The sequence below is a fragment of the Rhopilema esculentum genome, chromosome 10 (genome assembly GCF_057945365.1).
Source record: "Rhopilema esculentum isolate cy_ngs chromosome 10, ASM5794536v1, whole genome shotgun sequence".
Taxonomy (NCBI): Eukaryota; Metazoa; Cnidaria; class Scyphozoa; order Rhizostomeae; family Rhizostomatidae; genus Rhopilema; species Rhopilema esculentum.
Window position 1 is genome coordinate 12821563 of NC_142824.1, and position 16874 is coordinate 12838436.

At 35.9% G+C, this 16874-nt stretch overlaps 2 protein-coding genes across 3 annotated transcripts; both read left to right on the forward strand.

Annotated features, from left to right (window-relative positions):
• The first annotated feature begins 1939 nt into the window (after nucleotides 1-1939).
• On the forward strand, nucleotides 1940-7615 carry LOC135689458 (disks large homolog 2). Of its 2 annotated transcripts, none has more exons than XM_065206702.2 (5): nucleotides 1940-2084; nucleotides 3555-3630; nucleotides 4367-4509; nucleotides 5211-5321; nucleotides 5825-7615. In XM_065206702.2, the coding sequence occupies exons 1-5, from the start codon at nucleotides 2064-2066 to the stop codon at nucleotides 5975-5977; spliced, it is 504 nt and encodes a 167-aa protein (XP_065062774.2). In that variant the 5' UTR covers nucleotides 1940-2063; the 3' UTR covers nucleotides 5978-7615. The 2 variants fall into 2 exon arrangements, with proteins under 2 accessions (XP_065062774.2, XP_065062765.2); XM_065206693.2 differs by having other exon boundaries at nucleotides 1951-2123.
• Nucleotides 7616-13597: 5982 nt separating this feature from the next.
• On the forward strand, nucleotides 13598-15827 carry LOC148959304 (uncharacterized). Its single transcript, XM_089110885.1, has 4 exons — nucleotides 13598-13616; nucleotides 13877-14149; nucleotides 14614-14891; nucleotides 15177-15827. The coding sequence occupies exons 1-4, from the start codon at nucleotides 13598-13600 to the stop codon at nucleotides 15825-15827; spliced, it is 1221 nt and encodes a 406-aa protein (XP_088967011.1).
• Nucleotides 15828-16874: the final 1047 nt, after the last annotated feature.

A 16874-nucleotide genomic window follows, 5' to 3' on the forward strand; every position in this document is an offset into this window, starting at 1 on the left:
GATCCATTCGTCATACTTTCTTACATTTATGCTGATAGAATTAAACAAGATACCTTGAGATATAATGAAATCTAAATAGGCATAGCTGCAAAGTAAAGATTGGAATACTTAATAGCAGGGGCAAATTAAAACATACGTAACATATCCATGTCTGAAAAACTATGGAGAAAAATTAATTAAACATTAACACAATTCTTTGCTACGTTGCAGTTTCAGCCAAACTAAAGCTTTCTATTGACGCGTTTCTTAGCTTTCCCGTAAACTTGCTTCTTTTTTCTGCTTCTTACTTCCAATTTGCTGCCTTTTCCTGCCTGCTATCTCCCCTTTTCTTTTTCTCGCCATGAAATACTCCCATATATGCAAAATCAATTTGTATGTAAAGTTATGAACTGAGACCAAATTACAGAGGTTTGATGGGGACAGAGCTTGTGCTCATCTGGTCATATTTCGGCCAATTCGTAATACCTTTAACTGATTTTGCAGATTTAGACGTTATTTGTTATGCTTATTCAGAATATGGGAAAAAATTTTAAAAATTCTAAAAATAGATTTTTGTGACGTCATCATTTGACGAATCCACTGTCCTTACTCTCCTTCTTATTTTTTATTCCGTTTCATCCTTGTTTTATTTTTCTTCATTTTTTCATCATCATCTTCTTCTTCTTCTTACATTCAATTTTTCTCTTTTCCCTTTCTGCCTTCTCCTATTTCTTTCCCTTTCTTTTCTTGTATCTCCTTTTTGTTCTTCTCCTTCTGTTCTCTCCTCGTCTTCTTCTTTGTTTTCTTCTCTTTTCTTTTAACCCCTAATCTTTGTCAAAAGCCTTGCTTGGTACGTCACACTTAACCTTTTCGCATTGGCAATAACATCCCTCTCCTCCTTGGATCAATGTTGGTTTTTTAATGTCAGTAGGTTCAGTGGAGTCCCACTTATTCCTGCCACATACCTTGCTATGATATTTAACTTTTAAACACTTGAAAGGATATACTTCCATTCAAAATAACACTTATGTTTGCATCGGCGTAGTTTGCGACTTGGTTCATTCATGATCCTTCTAGTGTTTTTAATGACTTTGTAAAAAAAATTTTCTTTCCTTCGAAAGCAGCCAACTCAGCTATGATTTTCAATGTCAAGCTGCTTTTGGCTTTACTCAAAGGGGGCAAAGAATGAAATTCCAAGTAATTCGAACTATTTGCAAACGCAGTTTTTTTGCAATTGTCAAACGTTTGCGAAAAAAAGGATAAGTAAATGTTTTTAGACCGTACCAAATGAGCAGATCGGAATTCACAAAAAATAACTTTGGTCATAAATTAACATTTTTGTCTTTCTTGGTAAAAATGTTACGTTTTGACTAAATGCCAAATAGAAAGTGAACTATTTAGAGTTATAGGAGCTTATCAGGAATTACATTACAAAACTACTGGTTTTTGGTTTGCTTCATTTCGGTTCGCTTCATTCATGCTGGTATCCTTACTTTTTTATTGCTATACTTAGTTGAGAGTGACTAGTTTTGATAAATCTTGACTCAGGAGCACCGCAGGATGCAAGTATTCCTAATGAAGTCAAGCCAAAGATCACCTATAAATCTCTTATCATGGGACAAAAACATATTGATTCTTTAGTCCTTGGTCTGTATATTAACTTTATAAAGTTTTCGTAAACATGACTTAATTTTTGACAGCCAATTAAAAGCTGACATGGTCAAAACAGGGATTTGGTAGTCTTTGGTAAGACACTCGCACAAGCACTAAAGTCATTTGCCAAAAATATTTAAATTTATCGAATTTGGAAGTTATTTGGAAAATCGTCGTCCAATCAAAATTTTCTTAGTAGTTGTCAGATATTTTCTGGCAATCTGATGCCGTTCATTGTTTTTCAGTGTTTTTCCGATTTTCGAAACGATTAGTTCCTAAGTGTTAGAACAATGGCTTTTTGTTTCTCGTTCTGAATTCTGAACACGAGGCTTGTGAGATGTCACGATACTTGACGAAAGTGAAAGGATAGACTACCCTACTGAAATTGTTGAAAATCTGCATTAATTTGGTGACACCGAAAACATTTTAAAATGAGCGACGAAGAGGTCGAGGTATGTCAGAGGCAGGATTCGCTTTTTGATGTTGAAAGGGTAAGCTGTATATACTAGGTTTAGCCATATAATATAAGTTTAGGCCGTGTGAATTTGCTGACTGCTCAACTTCCATGTATGAGTTCCGGTTTGTGAGTGATAGGCAAGCCAAATATTCCTTCGGCAAGAATGGCCCAGACAGGCTATTATTTTTCTTCGAAAATAATTCGACAAGTCATCTTTTCTGACAATAACTTGCGTATTGTTACCGACAAAACGTGTAACAACCTTTTAAAATCTATGTTGATTTGTCTAGACAAAATCATTATATTTTAGAAACATTAAAATGCTTGTATTGATCCTTGTGTGAAGTTTCTACTCACTCAACAGCCAAAAAAATTCTTGATAAAAATATAACTTGACAAAAAAATAAAACTTGTTTTATAAATTGGAAAAATATATAATGCATTAATAGTTACCCAGAGATTAATGAGACTTCTTCTCTAATAATTCCCTTTCTATTTTTATTTCAAGTTTTAACCTTGAAAAATGAGCTAAAACTAGTTTCTATAAGGCATTCTTTTAGTCCCATGAGTACTTTTCACAAGCAGTTTGGCTGGAGAAATACTCACCTCCACATGCTGTACTGTACAGGCAATCTGTAACCCATTTTAGGACCTAATAGGAAATGTTTATATTTCTTAAGACAAGCCAGCTACGAGTTTTGCTTTTTGCATGGTTTGAACTTAAACGTACAAGAAATTGGTTTGGTCAGATTTAATTCTGTGCATATATGTGTATATGTATTATATAGGTCTTTTTTATGCTAGTGGGCATATATAACAGAACAGTTCTAAGCTGCTACTCTGAGTTTCATGCTTAATGCAATCAGCAGGCAACTGTATAAACAGTGGTCCAGGAATGGCCAAGAACAATGACAAAAAAGAGAGACAATAGTGAAGGCAAAAAAAGTTTGTCATGAAATTTTAATTGCATGGCCATTTGCAAGTTTGCAAAGTGAAGTGAGCAATATCTAGAAGGGATAGGGCCTTTATTTCCAGTCTGTTTGGACATGTTGGTAAAAAACCTTCTTTTTAATTTTTAATGAATGATTTCTCCTGCGTAGATTTTATTTATGATTAAAAACTCTAGGGTATTGACTGAATAGATGGAGAAAACTGTCTCTTTTGTTTGCAAAATGGGAATAAATGTTATCGAATCTGTTTAATGACAAAGATGATTCAATGTTTGCTTTTTAGTTTTGCACAGTTTTATCATACGTTCCATTCCTGATATCTGTAATCCTTGGAGATCTATTGTTTGACATCAATGTTTTCTTGCTCCTTTTTGTTCCTGCAGTAGACATACCAAATATTGTTTAATTTAAGCTGATGCATGGTTTCACAACTTTTGTATGTAAATTGGGGGAGAAATGGCAAAAACTTGGACCAATAGATGTGATTCATTCATATTCTCTAAATTTTTATCCAGCCATTGGATGTAGATGGGAAAGATATTGAGCTGTTCTTGAATGGTCACCAGATCTGTGTTGAACTCTCAAAAGGAGGTATGTTTTTGAGAACTTAAAATGATTAAGTAAGAACTAGTCACTTGTTTTATTCAAGGAAAATTGCTATTGTTTCAATATGGCATGAACTTAATGCAGTTTGAAAATAGAGAAAGTCTTAAGACTTAACTCCTCCTCTAATTGCAAACCCCAAGGCATGAATAAAACTGCAGGGCAAGAATAAAACCCCAGGGCAGGAATGATACCCCAGGACAGGAATAAAATCCCAGGACAGGAATAAAACCCAAGGCCAGGAATAAAACCCCAGATCACTCTGCTTCTTTGAATAACTTAGAGTTTTGTATATTGTACGATGTGTTTGGATAGTAAATTTTTTGGTCTCCTCTATTTTGTATGTTTATGGAGATTCAATTTTAAATGCTTTCATATGGCAGCTTTTGCTCATATGGTAGTAGCTTCAAATATCTTGATAACTGCTCTATATAAAAATAACAAAATCTCTCTGATTTTTAAGGACCATAAAAGCCAAATCACGAAGGTCATAATAGCTTACAGAGTGCTAATTTTAGGAACATCTTTTACTTTGCAAATATTGGTTGGGGGAGGAGGAGGGTCACAGATGTGTTGCTTTCAAATGTTATTTTCTTCTATCACTTTTATATTCTCAAACCTATAATTTGATTGACTTTCTACTTTATTTTATATAACCCCATTTTGCTACTGTTGTAGCCAAAGTCCACTTGTAGTCATATTTTGTCATGTTTTATCCTTTTAGCTGATGGGTTTGGCTTAACTCTAGAAGGAGGGGCAGACAGACCTTTGTATAGCAAAGATGATGGAATTTTTATCACGAGTATTCGAAAAGGATCAAATGCTGACAAGCTTGATTGTCTAGAAGTAGGAGACAAAGTGCTAGAGGTGAATTAGCAGAACTTTCTTGTTTGTTGTTTGACCAAAGTTTGATTAAACAGCACTCCGTTATCACAGTGAGGTGTTGCCAATTTCTCCCCATCTTGTCCCCTTTACAAATTCTTTTTTTTCACCCAAATGTCTTTCAGAATACAGCTGGCTTGAGACTTTTGATTTGATTAGCTTGTTTGGATCTAGCTTAGCCTAGAATTTTGTTATTCTGCTGTGGTAAAAAAACAATTTTTCCTTATAATAGTTTTCAAAAACAATTTCTGATTTTCAAAAAAACCATTTTTCTTATAATAGTGTCTAGTAATTTTTTAATCTTTGCAAAAAAATCTCTGCAGTAAAATGATTATAATTATATGTAAATGTTTAACTTATAAGCAATGTCCCTTATAGAATCAAATTCAAGAAAAGGTGGTAAAGATATAATTTTTCTGACTTTTCTTTGCGTATACATTACAGGAACTGAAAAGTGTGTGTGAAGCCAATTTTAGCAACCTTTCTTCAAATTTTTTCAATAAATCCAACAACTTCAAGTGCAGGGGGCTCAGTGACTTCTGCCCCTATGGCTCCTGTCATGAAGTCATGTTTACTTGTTTTCATGTACCTTGGTTTTGCCAGTAGGATTAAAATGGGCTTAGCAAAGTTTTTCAATAATTCAATTCACAGTTATTATATTTTTTGAGAATATTATTTCTTTGCAGGTTAATAGCACAAATTTGGAAAAGATGAAACATGCAGATGCTGTAGAACTTTTTAGATCAAGCAAAAAAGTAAGATTAGTAATACACAAACACATTGGGTGCATTTTGCAAGTAAGTTTTATTTGTGTTATTTTCTTTATGAATATTTTTGAAGAAAAGAAGATGAGAAATATAGAGCACTTCACTCCAGAAGAAAGATAGAAAGGACGAAAAATAGACAGCTAGTGAAAAGAAAGAGAAAAAGTGAAGATAAATGTTAAGTAGATCAAAAGAGGTGAAAAGAAAGCAAAAGAGAAAATAGAAGCAGACAAGAAAGAAAAATGACAGGAAAAAGAACGATGAAATATAAAAGAAAAGTAAAAAGAAAAGTCTGGCGGAACGCGAAAGATTAAAGTATCTGTAAGGAAACAGAAAAATATGTACCGTTTTTATTTTGTAACCTCTTAATATTTCAAAGTTTAATTAAATTTAAGAAGATTTATTTCCTTCAAAAATAAAGTCTGGCTAAAATTTTTAATTAGGCAAAAAAGGTAAGATTTTATTCCTTGAATTAGAGTTGGTTGAAAACTTTCATGAAATAGAAATTATTATATGTGGCTCTTCTCACCTACCAGGTTACTGAGTTATCAAGCAGTCGGGAAAGCATGGACTCACCGTCAGAAGATCCTAGAGACTTAAAGGATTTTTCTCCTGTTGGTTTTGTTATTGGTATAGCTGTGGGATGTTTTGTTGTTTTCGCTGTGAGAAGGTATTTATTAAAACGATGAAAAAGGTTGATCATTACGTTTTTAGCAGGGATGTTGTCGGTTTGAACTTATTTGCAATTTAGGTTAGTGAAATAAGCGATGGAGCATGCGTTTCTGTTGCTGTAATTTCGATGTATATAGAGATCCACATAGAAACGAGACAATCCTCCTTTTCAATTGATCAGAATAAGAACTAAATTGTTAATTTTACGGATGTTAAATTTATCAATCCCTCCTTTATAGTTGCTAACAGAGTGCTGAATTCCATTTTATTTTTTGAAACGATCAATTATTAACCCCCGTTTTTTCTTTAAAACATACCTGAATATTTTGCGAAATGGCCATCTGTTTACAAATGTTTTTGGACTGAACATTCAAGGTTGCTAATTACTGTGAAAGGAAGCCATAATAATTGGTAAAATACATCGTCAATTATCGGATGTTTAGATAGGTAACGACCGCGATTCGTTGTTTCTCACAAAGTTGAATTGCATTCTGTCAAAGTACCTGATACCTGCAACTGTGCAATGGAAACAATGACAACATATTTTCAAGGTTTAATTTCTACATTGGTAAATCTTTGTGCATGTATCCAAGTCTCCTTTTGCTTGTAATAGCAAATAGCCTTACACGTAAATTCGCTTTCAGTCTTTTCACGTTCTATGTTCTATGAAATCTTTCCGAACGAAAAAGACCGAAATACAATAGAATTATAGTTTGGTATCACTTTAGAATCAACTATGTATTCCAACTAAAGGCTTGCCATATTTAAAGACGATATTTCTATGGTATATAGTTTGATATTAGATGTTTGGTATAAATAGATCAATATCTCTCTCTTGGGACTGCCATAATTCGACAAATTAATGGATTCATCTCCAGGGACGATTGCGTAAAGGATGCGCCCAACGTCTTGGTATAATGTTAATGTATTCCGGAATAAATTTAAAGAGAAAACTTTTCTTTCAGTGCCGTTGATAGCCTATCCTGACTTTTATTTATATCCCCTCTCATCTTAGTTCATTAGTTGCCGAATTAACGAATTGTTTGATAGAGAAAAATAATCAAGCATATATCCAAATCCACACTGGGCATAACCCAAAAATCGTGTTTGCTCCACGTTTAGAGGTATGCATGGTATTTGATAAGTTTCTGCGAATAATTGCATCTAAATTCACGCCTAATTTGAAAATGGCTTTGAAAATAACAAACATTTTGAAACATACTTAGGCATTTCATCTGACCCAGGTCAGATTATAGAATATCAAAACATTGAAAACTCTACAAACTTATTCATACCTATCTGTTTTTTGAAAGTCTTAAGGCAGGTTCATGTTAAATTTGAATGTTTTCTATGTTCGTGCGCAGAATTTTAAGCTTTTCGTTCGTGTAGCCCCTAAAGTGCTGTCAGAAGTAATCTGGTTAGTTTAATGTTGTTTTTTCTTGCTGTAGAGAATTCATGTGCTGTACATTAGGGCTCTAGGCGTTCAGATGCCATTCTGTCAATATTAATTTAATCGTTTTTTTGGTAATGCCTTCATTTGCAAAGTCGTAACTGTTTTTCAGACTTCGTACTTCGTCTATTTTTATAATCATTGCAATTTCATTTTGACTTGTCATGTTTAGGTGTCTTAGATAATTATCAATGATTACACACAATTTTTGATTTTTGAAAAGTGTTTTGTGCCAAATGTAAAGTGCCTTATGCGTTATTTGTTAAAAGCCAAATTCCTTTATCTGTCCGCTGTATTACCATGAATTTCAGTGTTAAGTCGTATTCAGGGGTGCCGTGGGGAGGGCCCGGGGGGCTCAGCCCCACTATTTAAACTTGAGATGGATTTGGGGGGGGGGGGGGCTCTCCATTAATTGTTCCCAGATGCATCGAGTTTCTGTAAACGTCATTTTAAGAGCCATCTATCTGAAACCAAATTATATCTCCTCATAATGATAACTTGAAATGATAGTTATCATATCTTCTATTCAATGTTTACCTAAATGGATGAACAGGGGTGTTAAATCTTTTCTTTAAATTGATTTATCTATGCACGTATTGGTCAATGCTTTTGGTAAGCATGAGACAAACTCGTGCTATGGTTGTAATTCGTTATTTCTGTCCTGTTTCATTTCTATGATTCCAAGCTTAATATTACTTCTATTGCTGGACTATAAAGGAGTAACTGAAGCATCTGTCTACTTCAGGGACAACTGTGTCTCTACACGAGTAATATAAGTTGTTCCTGTCGCCTTGAGTTTGTGCACTAGTCGAATCTTGATTTTTGAACTTGCCATATTAAAGTTTGAAGATAATGCGATAAAAGTTTAAGTTTGTCAAAAAATACGCGCGAAAACGATTTGCTGACGCCATTTAGGCCTACATATTTTTTATTTGTCTGTATTTTTCAGGCAGGGTAAAATATTGTTTTACTGGCTGTGAACTGTTCTTGACTTCTGCAGTACTTCTACAGCCCTGTTATGCGTTGAGCATTACGAATTTGAAAAAAGCTATTCAATATTTTTAAAATAGGGTTTTTTTAAAACAGGGAAGAAAAAATCCAATGGTGCTGCCCGACAAAAGTTGTTTGCCAACACTTGCTGGATTAATAGAAAATTTCTATTCAATTTTCTTTTCTGCTGCTTGTGAAGAACATCAACTTACTGCATTTATTAATTCACAGTAAAATGTCTAATTCAAAGTAAAAAGTCGCAGAAATTTGAAAAAGAATTGCGTTAATTTTTAGAAATGCCATAAATTGTTTCATACCGTTGCCTTCATGTTTAGCCAAAAGGATTGCTGAGCAATATTTTGTGCAATAAAATTATTATTCTGGAATTAAAATCTGAAAGAATTATTTGAAAAATGTGTCACCCCTACCTATGTTTTGGTAGCTAACATTTTATCTACTTTTTTTTCGCACAGTTTTCTACTTCTTAATTTTGGTTGTACGGATAGCAAATCGAATGAATCAAAGAATAATTCAAAACATCTTTTAGAGGGCAACCAAGGTGTCTCTTATAGTGAGTAGATATTTTAGAAGTTTTTGTTCAAACAAGATAACACATATTTTGTTAAAACAAGATAACAAAATTACCCTAAATACATTTAATTGTTATTAGAAGATTTTGTTTTTTACAAGAATTTCTGTAATTATTTTAAATGGAGGGCCCCTTGAAAATCAGCATTGCTGAAGGGCTACCCTCCTTAAATATTTGAAATAAAATGAAGAATTTGACAATAGTGCACCAACATATGGCGACAGGACCCTATCTTTAAAAGCATTTGACATGCATATGAAATCTTTAAAAATCTTCGAGTGCAGCTGTAGATTGTGTTAAACATTTAAAGCCTTTTTATAAACAATTACTTTTCATATTCATTGTAAATATTTGGCTTGAATTAGCTTAATGCTGGATTTCGTTGCCAACTTTAAATAAATTATTCATTATTATATGTAAGAACAGCAAATCCAAAAATTATTTTGCGCGCATGAAAGGAAGTGGAAACTGCTCACGTGAAACTTATTACTGGAATAACTCGCACCATTGCCTAAGAAGCTAAGTGAGAACATAGCTGCTCGAAGATTCCAGAGAACTGATATTAATGATTGTGAAAAGATCGATTAATTGGTGGCCTTTATTGGAACTTTAGCTATATCTTCGTCCTCCATTTTGAGTCACTGTGTGCTGCGCTAGGATTTCGCCGATTTGCAGAAAACAGAAACTGTCCACATGTTACTTTCTTTGCGCCTTTCGATTGGTCAACCGCTGCTGGTCGAGTCACTTTTACCTGCGTCGAATGCCTTTAAATCGAGGTAGATAAAGAAACAATTGAAAAGAGGTTTGGCCCCGAGAACGATTTACAAGAGAACGATTGCATACATGTTTTTTTAAAGAAAACCTAGCTAAAGCTTCGCCGGTTGAAGTTTCTTAATTTTAAGGCATTTTTGGACACATTTTACTAGTAAAAGTTTCTTAATTGAATGTTTGAAAAAAACACAAGCATAGAATCAAAAACATCGGAAAACAAGTGAAAAATAAGGTTAGGCTGGAAAATCGATTTAATATAGTTGTACAGTGGTACGTTATTCAAGGAGCATCATATCTACTCCATTGATATCGGCACGAGAAAGTCTTATCTTTTGTCTTGAAACGAAACTCTGTATTCCCCAAGCTTCGTGTTGAACCACTTTATTTCACCAGTGTGCCTTTTGTCATATAATGCAGATATTTCGCGTAGGGGATGTAGTTAGCACAATCATGCGCAGCGTAAAACCATACACAGTGGTTATCTTCCGTATTTCAAATAAGAATGAAGAATTGAAAAGTTTCTTAGTTTTTTTTCGTTTTCCTGTGGAAGTTTCTTAAATTTTTTGGCCTTTTACCAGTGAGTTTCTTATAAAGCGGTTTCTTATAAAAAGAATGTGTAACTTCCATTTCTATGGTACCGTCCCAACAGCGTTCCTAATTTTCGAACAAAAAAATAACAGTTCACGATGAACCAGAGCGACTGCGTATCAGTGTTTTCTTCTGTTCGCAGGGAAACGCAATCGTTCCGTCCCGTTAACCAATGCGCATTCATTTAGCCGAATTAGTAATATTTCCGTTCTTCGGATCAGTTCACCTGTTCACAACGGAACGGAATGTTGACAGCCTTCCAATTTTGGAAAGGAAAGATACGATTTAAAGAGTTCCCGTGTGAACGCAACCCTCGAGCGTTCCATTTTTTGAAACGGAACGATATGGAAGGAAATGTTCCCTTTTGAACGGAGCCTAAGGCCTGGTTCAAACGTCGCACTTCTCACGTGCCGAGCCTAACTCTGTTTGGAGCGACACTTGAGCATGTTTAGCGCGACTCCCGTTTCAAACGTCGAACTTAATCATGTCGCGCCAAATGGCTATCAGGATTGTTACATGAAGTATCTTGGTTAAGGCGCACAATCTCAAATATTTGTTTGAAACGCATGCGCCCTCCAAGAAAGAAATGAATTCTGTGAAGAAAAATCAATTAAATAAAATTATGCATTGAGTTCGGTACATGACAAGTTCGACGCTTGAAACCGTGCCGTGCTGGAGCCGTGCAGCTCGGCAAGCTCTGCCGATCCAAACTAGTCTGCCACTCCTAACTAAATCTGCCGTATCAAATTGATTCAAACGTCGCGCCCCTCATGTACTTAATTCTCGAGTTAGGTTCGGCACATGAGAAGCGCGACGTTTGAACCAGGCCTTAGACTGATGAAAAACGAACAGATTGGCAATAAAAAATCTCAGCAAAATTGGCAAAACAAACAGGTTGGCAATAAAATGGTAAATCACATATCTTTTCATGTCTTAGATAAATAAAGATTAGCTGGGTTTACATTACCACCCGTAAAATACCATTATTCCATAGAATCCTACTTTATTTGTTCCTTCATGTAACACTTGAACAAATCTTTTTTGATTTATTTTGCAAACTTAAGTCTGTAGATAAGATGTTTGGAAGATTTTCAAACAATATTTGCAGCGATACAGTCATTATTTGTAGTCCTGTTTTCTTTGAAAGTCTAATCATAACACTCAAGATTACATAAAATTAAAAATATTGAAGATACAATGTCGCCACCCTTTTGACATGCAATCAACTCAGCCTCCAGGTGTCCCTGAGTCTTGGACCCGACTGGAGCATTTACGGTACAATTTTCTACTGTATTTTGAGCAATTCAAAATAAGAATTGGTCATTTTAATCTAATTCATACAGAAATGTAAAGGAAATTTTGATAAGTACGAAATGTAATATCTTTACTGGGTATGAACTCTAACCCTTAATAACAACTACCCATTAACGATGCTATATGTCTAAATCTTTCCTATTGTCGCAACTGTTATTGGTTAATTGTTTCTACATAGCATCCAAAGATAGCTTTAGGGCAACGAGAAGCTGAGTTTATCGAGCAGTGTCCTGGTCCTTCCTCTCGATATGACCACGCCTAGTGATTTCTACGCTTGGAATTACAGAGGGCTGGCGACTCCCCTCACTCTGAGTAAAAGATTGGTCGAGTCAGGGACGCGAACTTCAGATCCTTGGATTTGTAGTCGGCGGTCCTAACTACTGAGCCACCCTCCCATTTTCTATTTTTCGTTCTTTAGCTTCCAACTTGGACATATATCCTTCAATGATTGCTGGCAGACAATTATTGACTGTGGACCGGTCGCAGTTTTCAATAAGAACGCAGAGAACGTAGCACAAAAGTTGTTCGATATACAAAGGGTGTCATCTCCACATTCGGCTATTAGAGGCTATGTTATACAATAAGAGCCGCATAAATTTGGGGACAGAAATTGAGGAGAGAAGTAGAGTAGATTCTTTTTTTGTCCTTTTGTAATCTTCGCTCGAATTTGTGTGTCCCTGTTGCTCAAAATAAAAAATCAGTTGTGGAATTGATTGATTCAGATACTTTATCAATTAAAACTGTTTATTTTTGTGTACGAAGAATGAGTACACTACGTGGTGGGTAGAGGGGAACGCATACATGTATATAATTATAAATTTATATCTATACATATATATTTATAATAAAATAGAATATAGACTAGAAATGAGACATGTTCTCTGTTTCTAGAAATGAGACAGAGAACATGTCTCATTTCTAGTCTATATTCTATTTTATTATATCTATTGCTCTGTGCTTTTGCACATCGAGCACTGTCACGTCAGAATAGACAATGCAATCTGGAATACATATATACTTATATAAATATGTATTTATAGACGCTTTTCCGTAACTTTTTTGCTATGCAAGGCATGCTCATTTCACTTTGATTTATTTAAGCAAGGGTCCTGAAAAAGGCGCGAGAAATAGGGGCCAGCAGGGCTACAGCATACCTCTAATAAGGCAGAATGTATCGAATTTCAGGCTCAATTCAGGCAAAATCCTACCATGTTCTCTAATCGTTAGGCAACCAATTCCCCCATGGTCCTGGGCCCGTCTTCAGTGATCTGAAAATAGCGTGGCCGATGGGTGTGACAGAATTTTTTGGAGACCATGCCCTTCAGAACGCCAAATACCCCTCTTAGAAAATAATTGCTTATTTCAACTTATTTTTCATAAACAGTCTTATTCAGAAAAGATAACAATTACTAAAAAAGGAGATACAATTAGCTTAAGGATAATTAAACACCAAGCTAACCAAGTTAGAAAATACAACATATCATTAAGCAGCAAAAAATGAACATAAGGGATCCCAGTTAAAAAACAGCTATTCAGTGCCGCCGAGAGCCACGACGGGCCCCAGTGCAACTCGAACTCACGGGCCCCCCTCCCCACCAATTTTCGCAACTTGGATCACGTTTCCGCATGATTCAGAACAACTTTTTGTCTTGGAGTTTTAATCACTGTGAAATAATCTCACAAAATGCAAATTAATCCATCATTTTGAAAAATAGGAAGCATTATATCAAAACTTGGAATTCGATACCATAGTCTCCGGCCTGTTATCAAGGTAAAAACTTAACGAGTTAACGAGTTAACGAATCAGATATTTTGTTCAGCTCTTCAGACAAGGCCAAGTTATATTCGTAAAATATAAAGCAACTGGATGTTTTCTTATGGTCGATATCAAAATAATTTCTAGCTTGAGCACTTTGCTTTTTGGTCATCTCGGCCATGTACAAGCACAAAAATGGTGCGAAAAAGCGAAAAGAGAAGAAATTAGAAATATAAAAATCCTTGGAAAACCAAAGATCAATTTTGAAGTTCGTCTCGGCAACTCCGTCCGATGCAAGCCGCTCAAACGATAGCCCCGACGATGGCTCAGCTCACCTTGTCACTTCAACGGATATAAATTTAGAAGAAGGGTTGATTGATTCAAGTGAAAACGCAGTGTCCAAACGAAGTCATTGTCCAAGCAAGTCCAGCAAGTCGAAACTGTATATGTATCTGAAGAATTAGAAGCAGAAAATGAAAATCACGCTTCTCCTGAAGGTGAATCAAACAACGTTGAGACTCCCATTGCCGCTGAAAACGTGGAAAGTGCAAAACCTGATACATGTGGCTCCAATGTCGGATCTTTATGGAATAGAAACAGAAGTATTGATTCATCAGTTCGTGAACTAGCGGTAAGAAATGGACGAATACCTCCTAATGCTCAACTGCTACCAAGAGACTCTACAAAAAGACCGTTTCCAACTGTCATACTCCAAAAAGAGATGCAGAATGGTGAATTTCAAGACAGAGATTGGTTGACCTGGAGTCCTTCTTTATCCTCTCTGTTTTGTTTTCCTTGCCGTCTGTTTGCAAACTTAAAAGGCAAAAGTTTGAGCATTTTGGCCACAGAAAGAGGATGGGAGAGCACTGGCAGCTGGAGAAAGAGTTGTATGACAAAATACCCTGCCATAAAGCGAGCCACTCTCACAAGATTCATTACATTGAATGAAAAGAGCTTCAAAGAAGACTCCTGTGGTTTACTACAGTTGCCCACCTAGAAGAATCCCGCATTAGACAGGAGTCATTTCACTGGCGACAAATTCTTCGCAGAATCATCTCCGTGGTGTTCTTTCTTTCAGAACGAGGTCTTGCCTTTCGAGGGTCCTCTTAACGTCTAGGAGATTCCAGCAACGGAAACTTCTTGGGATTGATAGAGCTTTTCAGCCAGTATGACCCTACTTTAATATGTCACGTAGAAAAAATAAAAAAGTCACAGGGAGAGAAGAGACGACTTAATTTGCACTATTCGTCAGCCGACTCCCAAAATTTGTTTATCAAGACATGTGCAGATGAAGTCCGCCAAGCTGTTCTTGAAAAACGGCGAAGTGCAAAGTATTATTCCTTGATTGTCGATGCAACACCAGATTCTTCACACAAGGAGCAAACAACATTTGTGTTCCGATATGCTGCTTTCAATGAAGAAGAACAGGAATATAAAGTTGAGGAGACCTTCATGGCATTCATGTCGACTTTAGTAAGAAAACAGGAGAGGAAATAGCAAATATGATTCAGAATTTTCTTTCTGATACTTCAATACCGCTTGATGATTGAAGAGGTCAAGGATATGATAATGGGGCTAACATGGCAGGAAAATACAAGGGAGTGAAGGCACACCTACTCGAAAAGAATTCCTTGGACATCTTTTCTCCTTCTACTTGTCACACCTTAAATCTTGTTGGGGTTGATTCTACACAGTCATGTGATGAAGTCAAATCATTCTTTGGATATGTCCAAAAACTGTATAATTTATTAAGCCCAGCCATGTCCCAAAAGCCCAGCCAGGTGGAAAATCCTTCTTGAATGCACAGGTGCATCACTTCACGCAACATCGACAACTCGTTGGTCTGCAATAATAGAGGCTGTTAAGCCCATTGCAAGCAATCTACCTGGTGTTTTGGAGGCTCTTGATCAACTGAGTGATACCAGTTTATCTGCAGAAGCAATGGAAGATCGGTCTATCCTTTTGAATTATTTCAATTCCTTCAAGGGTTTGATCCTGCTCACATTGTGGTACAAGATTCTTGTTCCAATTCACACCGCTAATTTGCTGATGGAAATGAGCATTTCTACTATTGACGAGGCAATAAAGCAGCTTGATGTGCTTATTGAAGAAATAAAAGCCATCATAGATAATTGGGATGCCATCGTGAATGAAGCAAAATTCGTTGCTGAATCGCTTGACATTGATTCAGTTTTTGAGTCAAGGCGAAAAAGAAAGCGTAGGGCTGACAATAAAAACGAATCCTGTGGATTGTCCAACGAAGACCAATTCAAAATAAACGTCTTCTATGTTGCGCTTGACTCTGTCTTGGCCGGGATTTCACTGAGATGTCGAGAAACAAGAAATATTGCCTCAACTTTCAGCTTCTTATGGCGATACGTGGAAATGGAAGAAACTAAGTTGAACTGATGTTTCTCCGGATCTACTAGAAGAAATGATTCAACTACGACATCTCCATCGATTAAAGTTTGGAGACGTTTGTTTGAGTCCCTTAGATCTCCTTTATAAGCTGGAGGTCTGGGATTAATGAATCTTTTTCCAAATCTCTTCATCGTGTTGAGAATTTTTTGCTGCCTTCCAGTTACTGTTGCGAGTGCAGAAAGATCATTCAGCAAACTCATAAAAAATTTCATGAGGACCACAATGGGACAAGTCCGGCTTAATGACTTGGCTGTACTATCACATGAGCGAGACATTGCTCGAAAAGTAGATTTGCAAGATGTTATTAATACGTTTGCTGAAGGAAAAGCTCGCAAAGCTTTACTCTCGGACAGTTAAAGACATTAAAGCTTACTAGAGTGTTACCTTGCCTGTTAACATATTTTGTTTACTTGATGGGTATTTTGTTTGTTAACAGTTATTTGATTTATTATTATGACTTCCCTGATTCAAAAATTACCATTTTGAAATTTGAAGACTTATTGACGGGCCCCTTTCTGGCGCCGGACCCCTGGGCAGTTGCCCCCTTGCCCCCCCCCCCTCTCGGTGGGCCTGCAGCTATTACTTAGGATACATGAGTGGAAAGTTCAAAAGTTGCGTTAGAGTAGACGTATTAAATTTCTTAACCTATTTTGCAAAAAAAATCGGAAGAGAAGGGCTATAGCCCCTACTAGCCCAATGGCTGTCTGGTGCTTGTCAGTGACCGACAGTTTGATAAAATCTTTATCCTAACGAACACAGACAAAATGAAGCTGCTTTTAAAGTCAGTGATGTAAACTGCTTTTTCCTTATAAAATTGAAGATAATCGCTTTATTTTGTTATTCACAATGTTTTATTGTTCTTAAACAAAGTTTGCAGTTTTCTTAGTTAAGAAGCTGTATCATGCAATGAAAACCTGCGCACGGCTCTCTTGCAGTTTTTATAATTATACTGTTTGCTTTTAAATGTCAATATGTCTTTTTAAAAAAAATGAGCCAATTAAAGTAGCAACATTGTCATGCATTATTCATATACTA